The sequence below is a fragment of the Dendropsophus ebraccatus genome, chromosome 13, assembly GCF_027789765.1.
Source record: "Dendropsophus ebraccatus isolate aDenEbr1 chromosome 13, aDenEbr1.pat, whole genome shotgun sequence".
NCBI classification, from domain to species: Eukaryota; Metazoa; Chordata; class Amphibia; order Anura; family Hylidae; genus Dendropsophus; species Dendropsophus ebraccatus.
The window spans coordinates 51,824,281-51,847,079 of record NC_091466.1 but is presented as its reverse complement, the minus strand read 5'-3'; the positions used below and the strand labels follow the sequence as shown (position 1 = coordinate 51,847,079).

Genomic DNA, 22,799 nt, shown 5'->3' with positions numbered 1-22,799 from the left:
ATACTACAGAAGCTGCATGAAATGAAAATGGATGGACCACAAACAACTTGTACAGTATGTAAGATCACTTGGTACCCCCACCAAAAAAATGGAAACAAAAGACCAAATCTGACTTCTGAAAGGAGCAGCAGTCAGATATGAGCACTGCCACACCATGCACCTTTATGGGACTGATGGAGATAGTAGACTGCCGCACTCGGCATCTCTAATAGAGATAAGCGAACCTGGAGCATGCTCGAGTCGATCCGAACCCGAACTTTCGACATTTGATTAGTAATGGCTGCTGAAGTTGGATAAAGCCCTAAGGCTATGTGGAAAACATGGATATAGTCATTGGCTGTATCCATGTTTTCCAGACAATCTTAGAGCTTTATCCAAGTTCAGCAGCCCCAGCTAATCAAATACCGAACGTTCGGGTTCGGATGGACTCAAACCCGAACCCGGTTCGCTCATCTCTAATCTCTAACAGTTTCATAGGTTTAAATGGAGCTGCAGTGCTTAACCTTTACTCTGTTCAAATGGGAGACCTGGTATCCTGTTCTCATGATCAGTGAGAGTTCCGCTGATCATACTATTGTGAATAGCTGACAACTGGTGTTTATGGTCCAATCCATTTCCATAAACAAGAAGTGTTCCCTCTATAACTCCTGCATGTGGACTGTTCATAGGTTCCATCTTTTGTCCTTTTCTTAGTATGCTTGTATCATATTATTTATATTATCTAAATATTCAGACACATACCCCAGCAAGTAAGGATTCATGTTCATTAGTATAATGAAAGGCTGGGCGTTACTACCACTGTAGCAGCCATAGCGGATGTTATAAAGCCCACCGCATCAGGGGGTCCTGTTGTCCGCTCCTGCAATATAGTGGCCCCCCTGGGCAGTCATCATTTGCAGGACCAGGTGGCCAAGTGGGCCTCCCTGGATATGCAAATGTCCCTTTAACTGCTACTCCTAATGAGCGCTTGCAGTTATGACTAAACTTGATGGCTTAGTGGTCACTTGGGAAGGAAGGGGGCCAAATCAAAAGTTTGCTATGGGGCCCAACCACTTATAGTTACGCCCCTGATGAAAGGGATTGTATGCACTCCCAAATGCCAAGTCACCTTAAGGCTACATTCTAGGTTCCATAGTGCTGATCATAGCCGTGGACCCGTAGCTATGGACAGTACCATGGAAGTGCATTTGTAGTTGCCCACAATGTACGGACCTATAGATAAAAGAAAAGTGAGTAAGGGTAGCTTCACAAGTACCAGATTTGCAGCGGATTACAGCAAAATCAGAATTTTCATTCCGCTGCGAGTATATAATCCGGCCCCTTTAACCCCCCCCCCCCCCCCCCCCTCCCCGCAGCAGACATAAACTGCTCGGCGCTGCGACTTCATGTGAGGCTCCCTTCGGTCCTGCTCAGCCAATCAGTGCTGCCGTGCACTGATTGGCTGAGCGGTACAGACTGGAGACGGAAACCTCACATGCAGCCGCAGCGCCGGCCAGGTAATGTATGGTGCGTCTCTTGGCGGCAGGGGGTTAAAAGGGTCCAGGTTACATACTTGCAATTTATGGGTCTGTGAGTGAAAGCGGCCTACGACTCCATATAATAGGGTATGGCTAGGAGGAAGCAACTGGTGTCCAAGGTGCTAAAGTGCTAGGATGGCCATTTTGCTTCGGCTAGGGTAGCATATTTACCTTTCCCCAGGGTGAAAGAAAGCCTAGCTATGGTTATAATCAGACATATAGTTTATACAGTTTTATGATCGGATTGGTATAAATAAGATAATAGCCATTTTCATTAGTCACATCGCAGCATAAATCAAGATGCTTCCCTAACACTAGGAAAGTTTTAGTGTTTCTATGTTTGTGGTGGTCATTCCAATATTAACTATGGTCAAATTATGAATTATTACTAACACATTTGTAGATAAAATTGACATTCCAGTACTAACTAATTATATATATATATATATATATATATATATATATATATATATATATATATATATATATACATACACACACACATCATCTTAATATGAAACTTAAGACTGTTTCTACGTGTTGCCCTTTATATGTTTTTACTACAGGGTCAATAGGTTTAGTCAACTCCCTGAGGGAATTTTACAGAAAATATTCTCAATTCAACCTTAAAGCAATTATGTTACAGTCCAGTTCACACAGCCTTTATTTCAGGTCAGTTGTTCTAGTTTAGTTCAAATCAATAAAAAAAAATACAATTGTGGCTCCAACAGAAGAAGGTCTTAAAGGGAACCTAGAAAAATACTATCTAAGCCATTGGCATCATGTAATATGCTAAGTAGATAGAACTAAGTAGATTGATATATATCTTTATGGGAAAAGATTTTTATAAAACTTTAAAATTATTGATTGAAATCTCTGATGTTTCCATGCTAAAGAGTCCAGTGCATTGAGTGACACCGCCCACTGGACTCCTTACCACAGAATGATCAGGGATTTTAATCAACAAGTTATACTGAATCTTTTCCCACAAAGTTATATATCAATCTGCTCCATTCTTCCTGCTCTATAAAACGATGTTAAGAGCTTAGGTAGCATTTTCATGGTGACAGGTTCCCTTTAAATGAAAATGGTGTCTGATCTCCATGTGCTTAATAAAATGAATAAATATTATAGTGGAAAAAAGATTCAGTTTAGAAGTCTAGTGTGGTAGTCCTATTTAGTGATTGACAGCCTTTTCTAATGTATATTACTTTGTACACAGGGATAGCTGTCAATCACTAAATGGTACCACCCACTGGACTCCTAAGCCTGCTCTACAACATACTGCTTACAGATTGGACTGTTTTTAAAGGATTGGCCAACAACATTTTGGAGCCAGATACCACAGGACACAGGTCTTGTGGACGCCATGTTTTATGAGTCAGGGCTATTTTGATAAGGAGGACCTAAGCAATATTCAGCAGCATTATCGATGTATAGGGTATCAGTATGGAAGAACAATGCTACGAGCTGTGAATGCATAGAGCTGCCCTAGACTTGTTGGTATATAGACAGATACACACGTTTCATTAAAGCTGACTGAATTTTGCTCATGGGTCGCTGATCCTCATATAATTTGTTGCTGTGTGATTACATTTCAGATGACTGTAAGACTTATGAGCTTTGCACAATGAATACAGTGCCTGGTTTGGCAGTAGTCAGCAGATACATTACTCAGAGTCACTCAGCTAAAACTAATGTCCTAACCGTAAAAAGTGAACGTCCTCCCAGGGACCACAATTGTTTATATATATTATATATATACACACATACACACACAAAGTCTTTTTCGGGTCCATCAAGATCTTTTTGATGACATGGGACCTGTGATATAGGTGTCTTGAAGTTTGTACTGCTAGCCACACCATCATTTTAATTAATTATTATATTGTTTGTATCAACTTTTTGCATATTATAGAATAGGGTCTATAATGAAGGACCGTCCTCTGTTAACTTAGGCCTCTCTACAGGCTTGTGTAAAATGAATTTTCTAAACCAGATCATTCCTGCACCGTGATGTATAGTTACATCACTGTGATAGCATGGGCACAGTCACTATGGTTGCACCATTAGTGGCGAATGCTACTTGGAATATATATACCTGACATACCTCTGTAATGGTAATGTTTTTAACTACAGCTGTCATGATAACTCTGATCCCAGCCATTTAACCACCTAGATGTGTCAGTTTTCACTGACAGCGGCATCTAGGGGGGTAAGATTGGGAGTGGTCCTTCTTCTTCTGTGACCTGGTTGGCCCTGTTGTTACACAATTATGGGTTGTTAAGATGGCAGCTGGAGGCCTAGTGAAGACTTTTAGGCCTACCATTTTAACATACTTCTAATACACACTGACAAAGTGAAGAAGAGCTGTCAAAGTGTATTGCATTACAATATAGTAAGATTGTAGTATGTTGTTTAAGTCCTAGGAGGACTTAAAGTTTAGGTAAATTTTATAAATTATAACAGTCATATCTATCCCAAACGGTACTCAGTGAACTACATCTCACCCTGTAATTAAAAAAAAAATGTTAGAAGGGCTCAGAATATGATATGATGGACAATCATTATAGAATTTTTTTTAGGACTTGTACTTGTATTTTATGTTTTTTTTTTCTTCTGGTGTTAAAAACTTGAACTTTATACTGTTATCCGCTTATTTAATAAATGCATGACCTCTTGCCCAGCAATGGTGTGTCTTTATACATTTCTATTAAGTCTTGTTCATATATTTGTGAATGCTCCTGCTTTCCGTTCTGTTACTCTTTGGCATGCAGATTATTCAGTTGCATCCATGAAAAATAACTTATGTATGTGCTCTTTTATGTGACGTTGTTGTGACATGCAGTTTTAATTCTGATGGATGACGATAAAGTTTAATGATTTACAGATGCCATGCAACATAAACCAGACATAGAGCACACATGCTGCATTACAGATCTGTGGTGCAGCAGTCAGATATATTATGCTCCCTTGGATGCATCAACTAGAAATAATCTGGTTGAGCTACAGAACTATGATCCCAATCAGTTTTAGTTGGATCAGGTCTTCCTGTCAATTGGTATCTAAAGTCAAAGTAGAAACTCTGCTGTTTCCTGTTTGAAATCTGGAATGTTTGTTGTGTGCTTAAAGGGGTATTTTGGGCTAACATTATTGATGACCAATGCAGTGAAGTTCAGCTGTTCACTACCGCTGATGAGCTGTTTGTATGAGACATGGAGCTCTACAGCTCCATATAGTCTGTAGTGGCCACCCTGGGATACTGCTGCTGATACAGCTCTCATTGAACAGGAACTAAGCAGCAGTAACCCAGCATGACCACTACAGAAGATATGAAGCTGTCTGCTTCCAACTCTGTTTCACTATGTATGCTGACTCCATGGCTCAAGCACACAGCTGAGAGGAGGCCTTGCATTGGCACCACACCCATCTGATATTGATGTGTTACATGGAGGACAGTCACCAATAAATTTTGCCTATAAACCAGATTAAGCCATCAATTCTTTAAAAGGAAATTAAAGTGTCACTGTCGTTATAACTTTTAAATCTAAATCAACAGTAGATGTGATATAAAGCAAGTTTGCAATATACATTCATTGTTTTGCAGCATGATAACAACAACAAAAAAATAAAGCTGGACTTACCAGAAATCCAGGTCCAGTCTCCAGAAGGCAGATTTTCTGACTTGTGCTGGTTGAAAAAAAATAACTAAATAAACACAGGAATTTCCGGCCAGTACAGAGAGTCACGGCTCAATGTGTCCATCAATCGCATGACTGCCTTCTGTGTGAGCAGTCAGATGGCCTGGGATACACAGGACTTCCTGTTTTCTGCCTCTTTGAGGAAAAAAAAACAAAAAACAGTAAACAGGAAGTGCCATGTTTTCCATGATAACTAAATTAATAAAATGAATGAATGTAAATTGCAAATTGCTTTATGCCACATCTACTATTGATTTAGATTTTGAAAGTTATAATGACAGGTACACTTTAAAGCGACTCTGTACCCACAATGTGCCCCCCCCCCTAAACCGCTTGTACCTTCAGATAGCTGCTTTTAATCCAAGATCTGTCAAATGGACCCCAGGACAGATCTTGGATTAAAAGCAGCTATCTGAAGGTACAAGTGGTTTTGGGGGGGTCAGATTGTGGGTACAGAGTTGCTTTAGGGTTAGAAGGGTCATTTTCTTATCTGCACCCTCAGGGCTGTTTTTGTAAAATCTTCAGTTCTATTATATGGAAATTAGGTGGTTTGGTGGACTACTGCCTTGATGCAACAATCCACCCTGATCACCCACCGCCTCCTCCTAAATATTTACGCAAAGCTCTGCATATTCATAAGGAGACAATGGGAATGTGGATTGGTTCACTGAACCACTTAATTTATATGTTAATTAAACCAAGTTTTGTTTGGTTGTTTTTTTTTTTTTTAAACGAAAATGGCTCTGAGAATGCAAGTAATAAAACTACCTTTATACTTTGAGTCCCCAAGTCCCCATACTTGTTAGTTTTCCTATATATCCATTTCAATACATCTAATGGGGAGGGCTTTGTGCAGCATGTGCATGGATTGTTCTAAACCCCATTTTCATGTATGGTATAGTTACATGAATTTCTATAGTACATTTGCTATATGTGCCTTCCTGTTAAAGATCTGCTTGAAGATCAATAAGTTATCCAACACTCTGTCAGCTCTTGAATGTTTAAAAAGGCGGTTCAGGAAAAAAAAATATCAGAATCCCTGCAGCCTGTTTGTTCCCCCATGAGCTAAAGCACCATGAATAATGTTCTTCCATAGAATCTTAATGGCTATATCTATGGGAGTGGCTACTATGGTTTCTTTCCCATTGCCATTCAATCCCTGCAATCAGCTGATGGAGACTTCTACATCACATATATTGGTTGGGGACTTAGGGCCCTATTCCACCTGACGATTATCGTTAAATCGTTCGAATCTAAACGATAATCGTTCGGTTGAAATGCAGTTAACGATTAACGACCGAACGAGAAATCGTTGATCACTTTATAAGACCTGGACCTAATTTTATCGTTGCTCGTTCGCAAATCGTTCGCATTGAATAAGACATCGTTCGGTCGTTCGCAATAGATACGGACGCAATAGCGAATAAACAGCGAAGAAGAAACGATTGCAATTACGATCATAAGTAACGATTATCGTTCCATGGAAATGAGTGAACGTTTTCAGGTCTTTCGCAGTGGTCGTTTGAGATCGTTAATCGTTAACGATTATACAAACGATAATCGTCCGGTGGAATAGGGCCCTTACTGGAAATAAAATTCCAAACACGGACCACCCATTTGAATAGTTTGTTTTAAAGGGAACCTGCCATAATTTTTGTGCTGGCTCCATGACTCTTTGGTGAGGTCCTCAGTGTCATTTTCCTGCCCCACTTGCCTTGATAGATTGATGGACCCGTGAAGGAGACCTCTATCAAGAATGACGGGGCAGGCGGAAACCACCAATGACTTGTGTTTCAGGCTGCATGAAAGCAATGACAGGTTCCCTTTAAGATCATTGTGATTAATGACAAATCTTGAGCCCTCTTACAGAATGGTTACAGTCAGGCACATTACCCTATTCCATTTTGTAACCAGTCCCTCTCTTTCCCTCTCGTCCCCTTTCCTCCTCCCTCTTCCAGCCAATCATCTTTGTATCGGACAGAGCAAACAGCAATAAGGAGTTGAGTGTGGACGAAGTGTCTGATGAAGAGAAGAAAAAACAGGGAGCGGAGCAAAAAGAGAATAAAGATAAGGTCATTGTGCCTTCTATCGTTCTGATGCTGTGCCATTGCTGGGCAAGACTGTAATCTAAGAATGTTCTAGTGATAATGTGTGGTAGTATAATAACTAAGCTCTGTTAAGTATGTAATATTAATTTGTTTCATATTCTCTCTATTTTAAACATGGAGAAACAAACTCCTATCACCGTGTTTTCCATGCCGTGTCTATCATGTTGGTACTTACTAGTTTACATACAAACATAGAAGATTAGCCGCAATCCTATATAATAGCTTACTGTAATCTCTACCCCTAGAAGTAACAATCTGTGACCTTGGGGTCACAAAAAAATGGGCACTTTCTTCCAGAGACAGCTCCACTCTTGTCTCCAGCTTGGATGGGGTTTTGTAACTTGGTTCCATTGAAGTGAAGAGAGCTTAATTGCAAACCGCACTTGAACTCGAGACAATAGTGGTGCTGTCTCTGGAAGAAAGTGGCCATGTTTTTGTAGTGCTGGATAACCCCTTGAACATGGAATACCCCTTTAATGATGAAATAGCAGTTGGGGCTGTTTTTCTACTACAGGGATAAGAAGATAAGTAGTTGCGTATCTAATGGAGACCCTTGTTCACACTGACGCAAATGTTTACTTAGATATTCAGGTCTACTTCATTTTGGTTGATAAGTAAAGATCTCCCCTACAGTGGGAAGAAGTGTCAGGAGATAGTAAACATGATATCTCCTATATACAGGGAAATAGTTGTGCAGTATTTTTTGTGATGTGAAGTAGTCATGTGTTAAAAAAGACGAAATTATTACAAGAGTGCTACCTGTATTGATTCCGCAATCCATGCGGGAAAAAAATAGGGCCTACAATTTGTGGCACGGATTGCAGTGCTAATGATGTGCCAATGTAGTGCTCCGTGAAGCACATAGCACTACATACACTGTTCCATTGAAGTGAATGGAGCTTAATTGCAAACCACACCTGACCTGGAGACGAGAGGGGGAAAAGTGGCCATGTTTTTGTAGCGCTGGATAACCCCTTTAAAGAGAATCTGTCATTACCCAAACTAAGCGTCTTTGAGGCAGTTCCCCGTGGCTTCTCCCTGTCCCGCCAGCCTTCAATGATCAATCTTTTCCTGTTTGGCTGTATCCCAAGATCTGTCAATCAAGGCTGGTGGGGTGGAGAGATGCCACCAGGAACAACCCAGATGACTGCTGGTTTAGGCAGCATGAAGGTTATAGGTTCTTTTAATAATCACCATCTCTCCCTGCACTTTCTCTTGATTTTATGTTGATACGAGGTCCTATGCCCATCTCTACGTGTATCTATTTACAAGTTGTCATAAGAAATAAGGAAACAAGTAAACAGTAGCTCACCAATTTGACAAGTAGATCCAAGCAAAGCCATGACCACAGATGCAGAGTCCACGAACGAAGACATCTACAGCCACTACAGTCTTCACATTGTACTGGATTCTATATATCTCCTATGTTCATGCTGTAGTCAAAGTGTTAACCAGAAAGGGAAACAAGAGACAGCAGTTTTAGCCAGTGTTTTTTTATCAGTATGCCACCACTTAGAGCGGAGCCTACACAAGTAATATTGTTATAGAAAGATCTGCACAGTTTTTGTATATCGAACATTTTAGTCTTTGCTTACAACTAGTGATGCAATGTATAGCTGCGTGGCCTTTAAGGGAGTTGGCGGAAACATAAAAACAGGTTCTACTGTTTTTACCACCACAAACGGCATGACTATTGTCAATTTAAATGTGAACATGTTACCATTCTAAGCATTGCTGCTATTTCCAAAAGGAAAATAATGTAAAAGAAAAATTAAATGGTCTGTATTACACAGGATTTAGAAACCTATCATGTATTTACCAATTGTCATGAAACAAACATAGGAATGGCTCCATAGCGAGGGAACAATTGCAACGTGTAAAACAATCAAAGCTACAGGGTAACTACTTACACAGTTGCGTTGTGAATGGAGAACAGAGCTTGCATGATTCTAGAAATGAACCTGATAATGGTCAACGAATCATCTCTTTATTCAGTTTTTTTTTTTTTTTTTTGGTAGACCTCAGGTAACAGTGATAAAGAGACTGAGGAGGAGAAGCACTTCAGGAACATATTTCAGCAGATTGCTGGGGACGTGAGTATTGCTACGTTAATATGTTTTTTAAAAAAATGCTAAATCCACTAAAATCTTATGGTATATCACAAGGATGTTATGATATCGTTGGTAGTCCAGGGGGACCCCCACAAAAGAATGAAAGGGGCTGTCATCTTTTTTTCTGCATGGAGATTCTTTTTTAGATTATCCATTCCCTTGTAGAGCCAGTGATTTAACTCCCACCATGTACTCTCCATACCCTCTAGTCATCACAAGCCTCCCAATGTTTTGTCCACAACCCTCATGTTGCATCTACAGATTTGCACGTGGCATCCACAGTCCTATGTAGTACCTACAGGCCCAAAGCAATACCCACAGTTCCCTGTGTACAATCCAAAGCCCCCCATATGTACTTACCCTGGTGCCCTGTGGAAGAGCCTTGTGTTATCACTTCTATAGCACTAACTTGTGGGCTGGGGTGGACAACTATACAGCTAAGTTGAGCAGTGGCCTGGATTTAACATGGAGTCATAGAATGGACTGCCCATCCTGATCCAAGAGCAGTCATGTCCGTGACATGGCCATAGCAGGGATTCACTGTCCTTGCAATGTATAGGTATTCTGTACTTTGCACAGAAAGTGGGAGGGAATATCCATATACTGACCTGAGCATGCTGTAATACAGGTGGCAGTGGTCAGGTCAATGGGCGATGCCTGTAACCACAGTTGAGTCATGTCCCTTGGCCGCAGAGGTGTCACAGTGCCACCAGGCGGCAAGGACTTCTAGAATTCATTTGCTTTAAAGATTTTATGAGAAACCCAAATGGTGAATTAATTTGGTTTATCACCCAGCCCTACGTAACAATATTCTTCTACATTATAAGATGAGAAGAACCCTTTACATCTGGTAATAAGAGCACTTGGCACTGACTTCCATTGCATTGCTTCTGTTCTAGGATATGGAAATCAGTGCTGATGAGCTGCAGTCTGTTCTGAACAGAGCTGTTGAGAAACGTAAGTGGTTTATTATTATTATTATTATTATTATTATTATTATTCAGTTTAGACCTGAAGATGTGAAAATAGTGTGAATGTCACATCTAAGGAGAATCATCGTCTATAATACAAAAATAGATGCATTGCAATAAGCTATAAAAGTAAGGAGTGGAAACCTTTCTAGAGCACATCTGTCCTATGTAAGGACAGCATGTTATAGGGACATGTCCACTCTGCTCATAGCCAAAATAGTACAATAAAAGTTAGCCATTTGGCTAATAGTAAGCGATCTAAGAATTCACTTGACACAAAGCTTTCTAACCCTGCATATTCAGAAGTGATTGAAGTTTAACCCTGTTATAGTTTGAAATGCCTTAATTACTTAAGATTATCTGCTTTAAGATGGATATTGAAGGATTTTGCCACCACGGACAATCATCCCCTATCCATAATCTTGAGTATAGGTCTCTCAACGTTGGGGTCCAAGTGGAGACAATGGGTATGTTAATCAAACTGGTGTAAAGTAGAATTGTCTTAGTTGCCCCTAGCAACCAATCAGATTCCACTCTTCATTTTATTAAAGAATTAGTAATAAATGAAATGTGGAATCTGATTGGTTGCTAGGGGCAACTGAGTCAGTTTCACTTTACACCATTTGAGAAATCTCCCCCAAAGTGTACATAGTCTACATTGTCTATAAAAATGCCCAAGACAGTCGAGCATTGTACTTCGTCCCTCCCATAGACTATGAATATACTAAGTCACATATGTGGCGGTAGCTTTAGATGGAGGGGAAAAAAAGAGTTTTAATTGGGTACACAAGGCCGGGAGAGACGTGCCAACTAGTCATCTGGGCAAGGAGACACCCGTGACTAGTCACGGCTCTCTGTCTGCCAGTGTGCAGTGTGGGGATGATTGACAGGCAGAGGCCACTAATGGGTCTCTTTGCCTGTCAATCATGCCCACATTGCATGCTGACTAGTAATCTGGGTGCCCAGATCACTAGTTGCACCCGCTCTCTCGGAGTTGCGTGGCCAATTAAAACTGGTTTTCCCCAATGTAAAGCTAACGCTGCGGCTTCAGCTAGTAGCCTTGGGAGCTGTACAATAGATCTATACTGTGCAGCTAGGACCCATATCAGCACAATCGTGCTGATTGGTTCCCTTTAAATGGAACCTGTCAGGTGCCTTACAGAAGAGCACTGGGACCTGACCAGTAGGGAGAACACTATTCCAATACTTGTTTAATCTGTTCTATGCAATGTCACATCAAAGTTCAAAGTAAAACAGCATTAGAACCTTATTCTCCTAACCTTTCAGATGTGAGGGGGTTGACCAGTCTAAGCACTGCACTATACACAATGAACACAATCAATGTGTTTTTTCTTGCAGACAAGAACCTGAAGTCTGAAGGTTTCACCCTGGAATCTTGTCGCAGCATGATTGCTCTGATGGATGTATCCTATATCTCAGAGTCACGTATTTTAGACTACTGTAGGTGGTATTCACTACAAACCAATATGGTCTGAACCTATCGGCTACATTATATATCCCACATCCTGGGTTGAATAGCAACAGATTTTTTTTTTTTTTTTTTTTTTTTTGCCCAGTGATTAGAATTAGCACACACAATCATAGGGAGGATTCAGGCTTGTAACAGCAAAGACAAAAGCCATTTCCTCTACATTTTCATGTAATCAAAAAGGTAAAAGGACAGAAAACCCGGATCTAACCATGTGGGCCCAAAGCCAAGTTCACAGTGGTTGTTAGGCCTATAACTAAATTGGATATAATGGACAGTCAGAATAATGAATCCTTAACATAAGATTTGTACAGACAGACGGCTGTGGGCGGCTAAACCTGCAGGAGTTCCAGCATCTTTGGAAAAAAATCAAGCAGTGGCAGGTAAGCTTCTATGATAGTTGGAAACCCCAACAGGGCAGGGAGAAAATAAAAACCCAATTTTGCAATAATACAAATTACTGAGTGATAAGTACCTTAAAAGGCGTCGGACCACAAACACCATCTATCACTGGTGGATAGGTGATAAATGTATCAGCAATAGGGGGCCAACTGGGAAAATCTCAGCTGTCACATACAAAAAATCTGACTGAATTGGATAAATCTTTGGCTTCTTACTACAATAAACGTGTTCAATTCTAATCAACACAATTTGCATGTAAAACCATTACAAATTCACAATTAGGTGGTTACTAGGACCTGGGGGGGGGGGGGGGGGTATATAATACCCAGCGCCAGTTTTTGAGCACAGCCGGTAGTTTACATGTAAGCTGGATAAGCTCATCCGCTGTGGTGTTACAGCATGGGATAGGCTTTTGCTGACACTGGACTTCCCCTTGGGCCCCACTGATGTTGGAAGCATTGTCTGCAAGTCTCACTGGCTGTACGGCTGTACACATTGTCCTGTGAGCACATTCAGTCTGACTTGTGTACAAAAGTTCTAGATACAGGCATGTATAACTAGTACAACAGAGGAAACGCTCTCTGATGGAAGTAAAGTAAGTATCATAAAAAGTGCATTAAAAAAAAAAAAAAAAAAAAAGGTATTATTTCTAGTTTTGCATTATATTGGTGAATGCCCTGTTAACATCATGTCTCTCCAAAAATAAGACCTAGATACAATTTGCAGGCCATTCGGAAAAGGACATTCCGGGTGTGGGGGGTGGGTGGTAACAGGGTTTGTATACAGTATAGGGAAAGGCCTCTATACTGTATAACTTCTTCCCTCTTTGTTCTAACTTCAGGGGTACTTACAGTATAGGAGACTGTGTTTTTCTGAAAATAAGACCTGCCTCGAAGATAAGCCCTAGTCCTTTTTTCTAAGGCTAGGTTCACACTGCGTTTTTGCAATCCGTTTTTTTTTTCATCCGTTTTTTGTAAAAAAAAAAAACGGATGAAAAAAATGGATGCGTTTGTGTGCATCTGTTTTGATCAGTTTTTCCATTGACTTCCATAATAAAAAAACGGGCACAAAAGTAGTGTTGACACTACGTGAAAATAACGGATGAAAAAAAAAACGCAGTGTGAACCTAGCAAGTAAGTCATGTACGACCATTATAAATAAATATATATATATATATATATATATATATATATATATATAATGATATTCAAATGTTTTTCTTAGCATAATCACTGACTTTCCAAGCCAAACTTAGTGATACTGTCACCCATGCAAACACATTGCAGATTTACCTTTGTTAGAGATGTCTGGGGCTTCTCTGCCATAGAGTCCTCTTTTCCTTGCCTCAGTCCGGCACTTGCGACCCTCCCCTTTAGCAGAATCTTTCCAAGCCAATTTTGTTGAGCCACACTCTGTCCAAAATGTGACACCATTGCAGCTAGTGATTGGCTGAGGAGGCAGGTCATGCCCTGATGTCTTGTCTTGGAAGTGAGGAGGAAGCATGGAGCAAGGGTAGCTACAGGGGACTGGCGTAGGGAAGTGCCATTTATTTTTACCCCAGCAATAGTAAAAAATTGATATACTGGAATACCCATTTAAGACGTTCCTGCAAATGAGTGTCACTGTATGTCCATTTTTGCGGTGAGTTACCACAGAAAGACGTAAAATAATAAGGCAAGGAATGAAACTGCCACAGAAGCTAATAAGCCTGTGCCCTCCGCAGCGGGTCTGAGCTGTCAATCATAGCCCAACACCAAAACTATCAGAATCAGAGCCGCACTCTGATGCTGACAGTTAACCCTATAGATGTGCATCTCAATAAATTAAAATGTCAAAAAGGTTTTTTCAGTAATTCAATTCAAAAAGTGAAACGCCTAAGATCAGACTCTGCTCAAAGGGCATGTGCACACTATGGAATCCCAACGGAAAATCCTTTGTGGATTCCTCAGCTCGCGGACTCTGGCGGCCGCAAGCGTCTCCGCCTGTGCCATAGACTCCATTCTTTCCGTCGGGATTCCGTAGTGTGCACATATCCTAAGGCAGAGTCTGATTTGCTATGTCCCTGACAGGCATAATAACACTGCAGTGCAGCTCACCATAGCAGTGTATTTATTCTATGTCCCAGGTGTCAAACTCAGGCCCTCCAGCTGTTATAAAACTACAATTCCCATCATGCTTTGGATGTCCAGGCATGATGGAAATTGTGGTTTTGCAACAGCTGGAGGGCCTGAGTTTGACACCCCTGTTCTACGTCATCAGGAAATCCGATAGTGAATACAAATAATAAATGTTGGGGAAAAAATTGCACATATCTGGTATCGCTGCATGCGCAATGATGCTGGCAATAAAATTAACACACGATTTAACCTGCATAGTGACTAGAGATGAGCATATTTATAATATAAACAAAGCGAATCGCTTTGTTAGCTCAGCAATTTGCTTAGTGACCACAGGAAAAAGAAACCTAGAAAAGAAAATTGTACCTCCGGCCTCAGTCTGGCAATTCTATTGTTCTGGCCTTTTATTTCTGCTCATTGTTCGGAGTACATATAATTGCTCTGCTCTTTACCTGTTATTAATCGATACTCTCTTTTTTGCTTCTTTTAGAAAATTTTCCTCCGTTATGATACTGATCAATCGGGAACCATCAATAGTTACGAGATGCGCAATGCTGTAAATGAAGCAGGTAATTCTATTTAATAGTAGTGGTGGCAGACTAGTAACAAAAATAGAGATGCAGTTTATAAAAGGAATAGTGGAAGGGGGGGGGGAGTATATTTCTCTAACTATTCTAACACTATTTTTCCTAGGTTTTCACCTGAACAACCAGCTGTATGACATCATCACAATGCGTTATGCAAACAAGCACATGAACATTGACTTTGATAGTTTCATCTGCTGCTTTGTTCGTCTAGAAGGAATGTTTAGTAAGTAATTTATTTTGCTATTCATCATTATGTAACACGTACTCGTCATGGGATACACCAAGTAGGTGGACTAGTACTGTGGCAGTATTGCAAGCCATCATCTATTTACATGCAGAGTTTTTTTTTTTTTTAATACATTAAGGAGGTCTACTTTACAGAAGATCCATGAGCTGTAGCCTATATAAGAGCAAAAATGGACTGTGTCATAATCAGAAAATGCTGTTTACATACATTTTTTATGTTAAACATATCTTTTTTTTTTTTTAGTGATTTTTCTAAGTCTACTTTTAAATAATCCTGAAACCTTGCAATTTTCTGTCTAACCACTAAACCTTATATGAAGCTGAGATTTCCTCTTCTGCAGAAGAAAAAAAAAAAATCAATAATCTCTACCATTAGATAGGATTACAGTGATGTCAGCACCCTCCTCCCTGCAAAGGACACACTCCCATAAAAGTCAACAGGGTCCCCTTATGTTTATAATTTTCTATGTCCATGGGGCTTGCTGTAAAGTATACCTCTATATGCACAATGTTCAAGAAAGATGTCTACCCCCCAAATAAAGTAGAGGAAATAAATTAGAAATTTAGGCTGTGTATACACAGATAATTGACCAATTTATCTGACAGATTTTTGAAGCCAAAACCAGGAATGGATTTGAAAAGAGTAGTCTCTTATTTTATGACCCGTCCTTTTTTATAGTCTGTTTCTGGCTTTGGTTTTAAATATCTGTCAGATAAATTGATCAATTATCTGTATGCGTAAACACAGCCTATTGGTGCGTTTACACAGAGAATTATCTGACAGATTTTTGAAGCCAAAACTTGGAATGGATTTGAGAAGAGCAGAAATCTCAAGTCTTTTATTTATGTCTGTTTATAGTCTGTTCCTGGCTTTGGCTTCAAAAATCTGTCTGTGTAAACGCATCCTTCAGAATCAGAAATGTATGACTAATTCCCTTTAACGGCTAAAGCTCCGAACTATTAGTAGCCATAATCCCTGCAGTCTCTTCTTAAAGGGAACCAATAAGCACGACTGTGCTGGTATGGTTCCCAGCAGCACAGCATAGATCTACTGTGCAGCTCACAGCAGTAGCTTTACTAAAGGCCCTATTCCACAGAACGATTATCGTCCGTATTCGGCCGCTACGGACGATAATCGCCCCGTGGAATAGAGTGCAACGATCAGTCGACATCGTTCATGTCGGTTGATTGTTGCAGTCGCTTGTTTTTCAACATGTTGAAAAACAAGCGACTGATATAGCAGCGATCTGCTGCCGTCGCTCCGTTGAATAGGAACATCGGCAGTAGACGCTGCTATATCCTATGGGCTGCCCGGACGATCAGCGATCCTCCATGCAGCCGGTATACTCTGTGAGCTTTACCGTAAATATATACTGTGCTGCTGGGAACCATAGCAGCAGTCACGCTTATTGGATCCCTTTAAAGAGTTTTCTATAATAGGATTCACAAAAAAAACTACTGCAAGGTGACTCTTACTGCAGAACCGAGTGGACTTACAATTTATCCTTTTGTGTTCACTTATCCTTGTTTTACAGGAGCATTCCATGCGTTCGACAAAGACGGGGATGGTATTATAAAGCTCAGTGTGTTGGAGGTAAATATGTATTATAATTACATAACGAAAAGTTAATAGAACTCCCAACTAACACAAAATGATGCCACTATTGAGCTAGGACTTAATGGCAACTTTGGCCACAAAAAAGGTTGTGTGGTAAAGATCGTCATGTCGCACTGCAGGGATGGACTGTGCTGCATTGCAGGTAATGTATGGAAACAGAGTTGCATTGTGACCCCCAAGTGGCTGCCATCCATCTTGGATTGATTTCTTGCAGCTGTACAGTCACATTTGCAGCCACTTTATGGGTCACAACATGACCATATTTACTTACATAATCCGTGATTCAGCACAATCCCTGAAGTGACAAAGCAATCTTTGGTCACGTGACCCGTCACAGTAAAAAGAGATGTTGCTTGGGGCTGTTTAGGATTAGAAAAAGGGTCTCATTTGTATTCCCAAAGTTCAAAATTCTGTACTGATTAATAGAGATGATCGAACGGCGCAAATTTTCAGGTTCGTTCAAACTCGAACCATCGGCATTTGACTCCCGCTGCCATCCCGTTCCATGGGGAAGGTGGAGACAGCCTGAGTACCGCATGGAAAACTGGAATACAGTCTATTACTTAGGCTGTATCACTGTTTTCCAGGTAGTACTCAGGCTCTCTCCACCTTTCCCATGTAACGGGATGGCAGCGGGAGTCAAATGCCGATGGTTCGAGTTTGAACGAACCTGAAAATTCACGCTGTTAGATCATCTCCATTGATTAATGGGGCCAGAGGAGGGAATACTCTCCTCTGGGGTATGCAATCATATGGTCACATCTGGTTAAAAAACAAACGACTAGAATAAAAACATGGCTGTTCCTAAAAATGCCACAAGAGGTCACAACTTGTGTGGGTTACTGTAACTCATCTACTTTACTAGGGTTATACAGGATTAGAAAAACCTAGGTGATTTCTTCCAGAAACAGCACCACCCATCCTCAAGTTGTTTTGTATTACAGCCCAGTTCCATTGTTTTTCTAAGGGGTCATTTACACGTCCGTAGAATTCTGTCCGTACACTGAAGGTGTTCTGGTTCTGCGGACTGGATCTAGGAGCTCCCAGCATTGTGATCAATTATGATGTCAGGAGCTCCTAGACAGTTTTAAAGTTCACGCTAGTGTACTGACATAGCCATAATTTTAAACCATTTAGGAGCTCCCATCATAACTACAGATAAATAAATTAGCAGTAACAAAAAAGTGAAGCGCTTCATTATTTCTGCAATCCGCTCATAAGCCTGCTGCCATTTAACTGACTTTCGCCTCATGCCCTCCTCTCCATGTGCTGAGATAAGCTGGATCCAGTTCTGGAAAACTGGGAGAAGTTTGCCAGGACTGGATCCACCTTTCCCAGTACCCAGGGAGGAGTGGCAGTCAGTTAAAAGGCAGCAGGTGATGAGCAGATTGCAGAGAGAGCAAAGCCCTATACATTGTTATTACTGTAAATTTGCTCATCTCTAATCATAATTGATCATGATGCTGGGCGCTTCCAGGTCCAGTCTGCAGAACACAGCCTGTGTACAGATCAAATTCTACGGATGTGTGAATGACCACTAGCCCTGTGTAACCTGTGCAAGTATAGAGTTCAGCATACATTTTTAATTCTTGAGTGTTCTCTTCTTCTATAAATTAAAAAAAAAAAAACTTTAAAGTGACTCTGTACCCACAATCTGCCCCCCCCCCTCTCAAAAAACCACTTGTACCTTCAGATAGCTGCTTTTAATCCAAGATCTGTCCTGTGATCCGTTCGGCAGGGGATGCAGTTATTGTCCAAAAAAACAACTTTTAAACTTGCAGCCCCGTGCCAAACAGGAGTATCTGTGCCCTAACTTTGCACAACCCCTCCGTCCCTCCTCCCCACCCTCTTCATCATTAGGAATGCCACTGGAACATTTTCTCCATGCTGAACATGTACTTAACGATCCAGCCCATGTGCCGTCCTGACACAATAGGAGACAATCAGCCTGGAGCATTCCTAATGATGGGGAGGAGGGACAGAGAGGTTTTGCCAGTTTAATGTATACACAATGTAAGCCCCAGCCGTTGGTCACGGGGCTGTCAGTTTAAAAGTTGTTTTTTAGAAGCTGTGACTTCCGCAGCGAAATGTGATGCTCTGTACTGTCATTGTCAATGGCTTTACATTCTCGCAGCAATCTTTTATTCCTCTGCGAGAATGTAGCCCCTTCCCACTTCACCCACCACTACCTGGTTGTGCTCCCTGCTCAGCCAATCAGTGCACTGTCCTGCTGCAGTCACTGATTGGCTGAGCGAGACGTCAGAAAGCAGGAGTGTGGCCAGGTAGCATGTTAGGCCAGCAGCAGTGGGTTAAGTGCTTTACATTTTCGCAGTGGGTTTTTCATTACACTGCAAGAATATAAAGCCATAGAAATTGACGGTACTGAGTATTGCAGCGTCAAATCCAGTGCGATGCAGTACCTGTGAAGGTACCCTAAGGGTGCATTCACAGGATCTGCAGCAGATTTGAAGCTGCAGATTCAAAGCAAATCAATTCTGGACCATCAGATCTGCTGCAGATCCTGTACGTGTAAAAGCACCCTAAAAGGGAATTATTTAGTATCCATTGTTAAAAAATTGAAGAACTATTTTTAACACAGGCTAATATTAGATTGGTTTGGGATCTGATTCCTACCACCATGACCATCAGATGTTTAAAGGGGCTGCTGCAGTCAGGTGCATCATTGCTCCAGCCAAGTGCACTGGACAATGCTGCAGTGCCGCTACTAAAAATATAGCAATGCTGAAAAGCTAGTAAACAATGCTCGTCCAAGTGTCACAGCCCCTTTAAACAGCTGGTTGACGGAGATGCTGTTTGAACCTGTATAAATGCTGATTGAATGAAATTATTTTTTTTCTTTTTTCGTTTTCTCAGTGGCTGCAGCTCACGATGTATGCCTAAAATCAATATGAGCTCTATACCAACCCCTCTGCTCACATTTCTTAACCACTCATTCAAGGACCGACTCAGGATCTCTCTGTTGGACAGAGCAAATCTTTACCTCATAGCTCCTACATTTACGTCAAACCCAGTTTACTTACTCACCCATAGCAGTGTTCTGTCTATAAGCACAGATATGGTTCAGGTTACAGTGAAAGTTCGGGAATATAATGCTTATGTAACCATCTGTATGTCTCAGACATGTGTAAAATTCTTCACTAGAACGTAACATACAATGGACCTCGGAAGTAAAAACACTCTGCAGGCAAAGAGTGGATCAGCGGCTCATAGATGCCAATAACATATACAGTGTTCTTCGGAAATTTAATACAGCGATCTGAATGATTCAATCCACATTTGTCTGCAGTAGAATTTTAGGGTGGTGTCACACACAGCATTTTTTTCTTCTTTTTTTTGTGAAAAATGACTGTAGTTTCTTAAAGGAGAAGTCTGGCCAAAATTATTTTTTGATTTGTTCTTACTTATGGAAAGTTATACAAATTTCTAATGTACATTAATTATGGGAAGTGCACATATACTGCTATTTCCCTTAAGTTAGTAGATCATGGAGTGTTAGAATTCTCTCAGAAATAGTGCCGTCACAACGAACGGTGTAATTCCTATGGAGTGTCCAGCAGGGTGTGCTCTATATGTAGAAGTATATGGGACTTTATTGTGTCTATGTAAACTAATGTAATGTTATGTACAGTGTGTTTTATTGAATGAATACATCTATGGAATACTATGGGGAACAAGTGTCCTTGCTCCCCAAAGTATTCCATATATGTATTCAATCAGTACATTTGCAGGGCACAGAGCAGGGAAGGAGAGATGTGCCTATGCATCTACCTCCCCCCTCCCTGCTCGGTGCTGCCGCCACCACATATGCGTAATAGTATGAGCAGATGATGGGGGAATAGTACCAGGGCCAATCTCCATCATTGGTAAGCCTGCCGATCTGAACTATATACACTGAACTACTACTCCCATCACCTGCTCATAGTATGAGTAGGTGATATGAGTAGTAGCTAGATTATGCCTATCACTTACCTGCCGCCAGGCGCAGGGGGAGCCGCTCATCACATAGAAGGCATCATGCCCCCTCCGCTCCCACCTCCTCCTTCTTCCGGGCAAACTTCCCCCTATCCCGGCTGACTCCCCGCCTGGCCCGGTGCTTCCTAGTGTCTGCACTGACCGTCCGGAGTCAGCAGAGATAGGGGGAACTTTGCCCAGAAGAAGGAGGAGGGGGGAGTGGAGGGGGCATGATGGCTCCTATGTGATGAGCGGCTCCCCCTGCGCCAGGCAAGTGATAGGCATAACCCAGCTACTACTCCCATCACCTGCTCATACTATGAGCAGGTGATGGGAGTAGTAGTTCAGTGTATAGTGGCGGTTGGGCGGCGGGCTTACCAATGATTGAGATCGGCCCTGGTACTACTCCCCCATCATCTGCTAATACTATGAGCAGATGATGGGGGAATAGCACTGCATATATGTGGCGGCGGCAGCACCGAGCAGGGAGGGAGGGGGGAGGTAGATGCATAAGCACATCTCTCCCTCCCTGCTTGGTGCCCTGCAAATGTACTGATTAAATACATTTATGGAATACTTTGGGGAGCAAGGACACTTGTTCCCCATAGTATTCCATAAATGTATTCATTCAATAAAGCACACTGTACATAACATTACATTAGTTTACATAGACACAAAGTCCCATAGACTTCTACATATAGAGCACCCCCTGCTGGACACTCCATAGGAATTACACAGTTCGTTGTGACGTCACTGTTTGAGAGAATTCGAACACTCCATGAGGCCATATACTTCTTCCCTCTGGATCCCTTTTTGTGTTTGGCTCACAAACGAAATTTTTTTTTTTTTTTAAAGATCCTGTGTGTGACAGCTGCCTTAGTCGTGAGATTTAGCTAGTAGACAGTGAAAGTAGCACAAGGTAGAGCCATCATCTAATACATGTTCAATCTGTTTTTATCAATGTGAAGTGACACTTACTTTAGCGTGTTGTTTGGGATATAGCAATTAAAGAAGTGTGATGTTTGATAACTGAATGCTTACTTTTTTGTATGTCGAACTGCCTTACTATAGAATACTAATAAAATGAAAGGTAAGTCATGCCTTTTACCTACCACAGCCAATATTCTTTGTATGTTTATTTTTTCATGACTATCCACAAAAGGCTATTGTATGCTGGGACGATCTCCGGAACTCCTGTCAGGTCAGCGCTCCCTTGCTCCTAGCTCACTGCCACTCCTATTACAAGGAGCGACAGCAGCAGATCGTTGCTCTCCACGTTTATGTCTTTTAACACGTTGAAAGACAACGACACAGTTCACGTCAGCTGATCGTTGTATTTTATCACACAAAGCAATTATTGGACGTAATGGCCGATAATCGCTTTGTGTAATAGGGCCTTTAGATAACTGTTATATAAAAGGTTTCCTGTGTCTCCCATCTGATCAGTAAAACTATATATCCTTTCTCCCCATATCCTGTTAGAGTAGCAGTGGAGACCTGACAAATCCTATTTAAAGAGGAATTAGAATCACAGCTGTTTATCTCCTATCCATAGGATAGGGCAAAACAGTCCTATGGATAGGGGATAACAAGCAGAGATAGGAATATCCCTTTAACAAATGATGATTTCAAATGGACTTCTCAGTAAACTGCATTGCAGCAATGTCACACATTAGTATTACATACCTTCCCAGAACATATGCTTACCTGTCTTCTAGTAGCCCCTAGAACATTTGTCTTATAGCATGCTGCTAGGGAAACAACTTTCTTCCTTGCTTGTGTGGCTACTGTGATTAAATTCACATGAATGGAAACACTGCAGACTTTACCTGTGGAATTCTGCAAGTATTCTGCAGTGACTTCGGAGATTTTACAACGGCCATCCACATTTTGCAAAAATTTTACCTGTGCAGTGCATAATATAAATGCTCTATACCTGAAATTCTGTTGTGGACTTGCC

General features: G+C 41.1%; 1 protein-coding gene across 6 annotated transcripts in view; it reads left to right on the top strand.

Moving 5' to 3' along the window:
• Nucleotides 1-20,398, top strand: part of CAPN3 (calpain 3) — an 87,390-nt gene extending 66,992 nt beyond the window's left edge. For 4 of the 6 annotated variants that reach the window (XM_069950683.1, XM_069950681.1, XM_069950680.1 and 1 more), the window contains 9 exons: nt 7,177-7,290; nt 9,345-9,419; nt 10,337-10,394; nt 11,768-11,832; nt 12,212-12,280; nt 14,907-14,985; nt 15,110-15,226; nt 16,785-16,843; nt 19,742-20,398. In XM_069950683.1, the coding sequence (XP_069806784.1) occupies nt 7,177-7,290; nt 9,345-9,419; nt 10,337-10,394; nt 11,768-11,832; nt 12,212-12,280; nt 14,907-14,985; nt 15,110-15,226; nt 16,785-16,843; nt 19,742-19,768 (663 nt within the window). In that variant the 3' untranslated portion in view covers nt 19,769-20,398. Of the gene's footprint in view, nt 1-2,157; nt 2,190-7,176; nt 7,291-9,344; nt 9,420-10,336; nt 10,395-11,767; nt 11,833-12,211; nt 12,281-14,906; nt 14,986-15,109; nt 15,227-16,784; nt 16,844-19,741 lie in introns of those variants that run through there. The other 2 variants (XM_069950684.1, XM_069950682.1) reach the window with 2 other exon arrangements.
• The last annotated feature ends 2,401 nt before the right edge of the window (nt 20,399-22,799 follow it).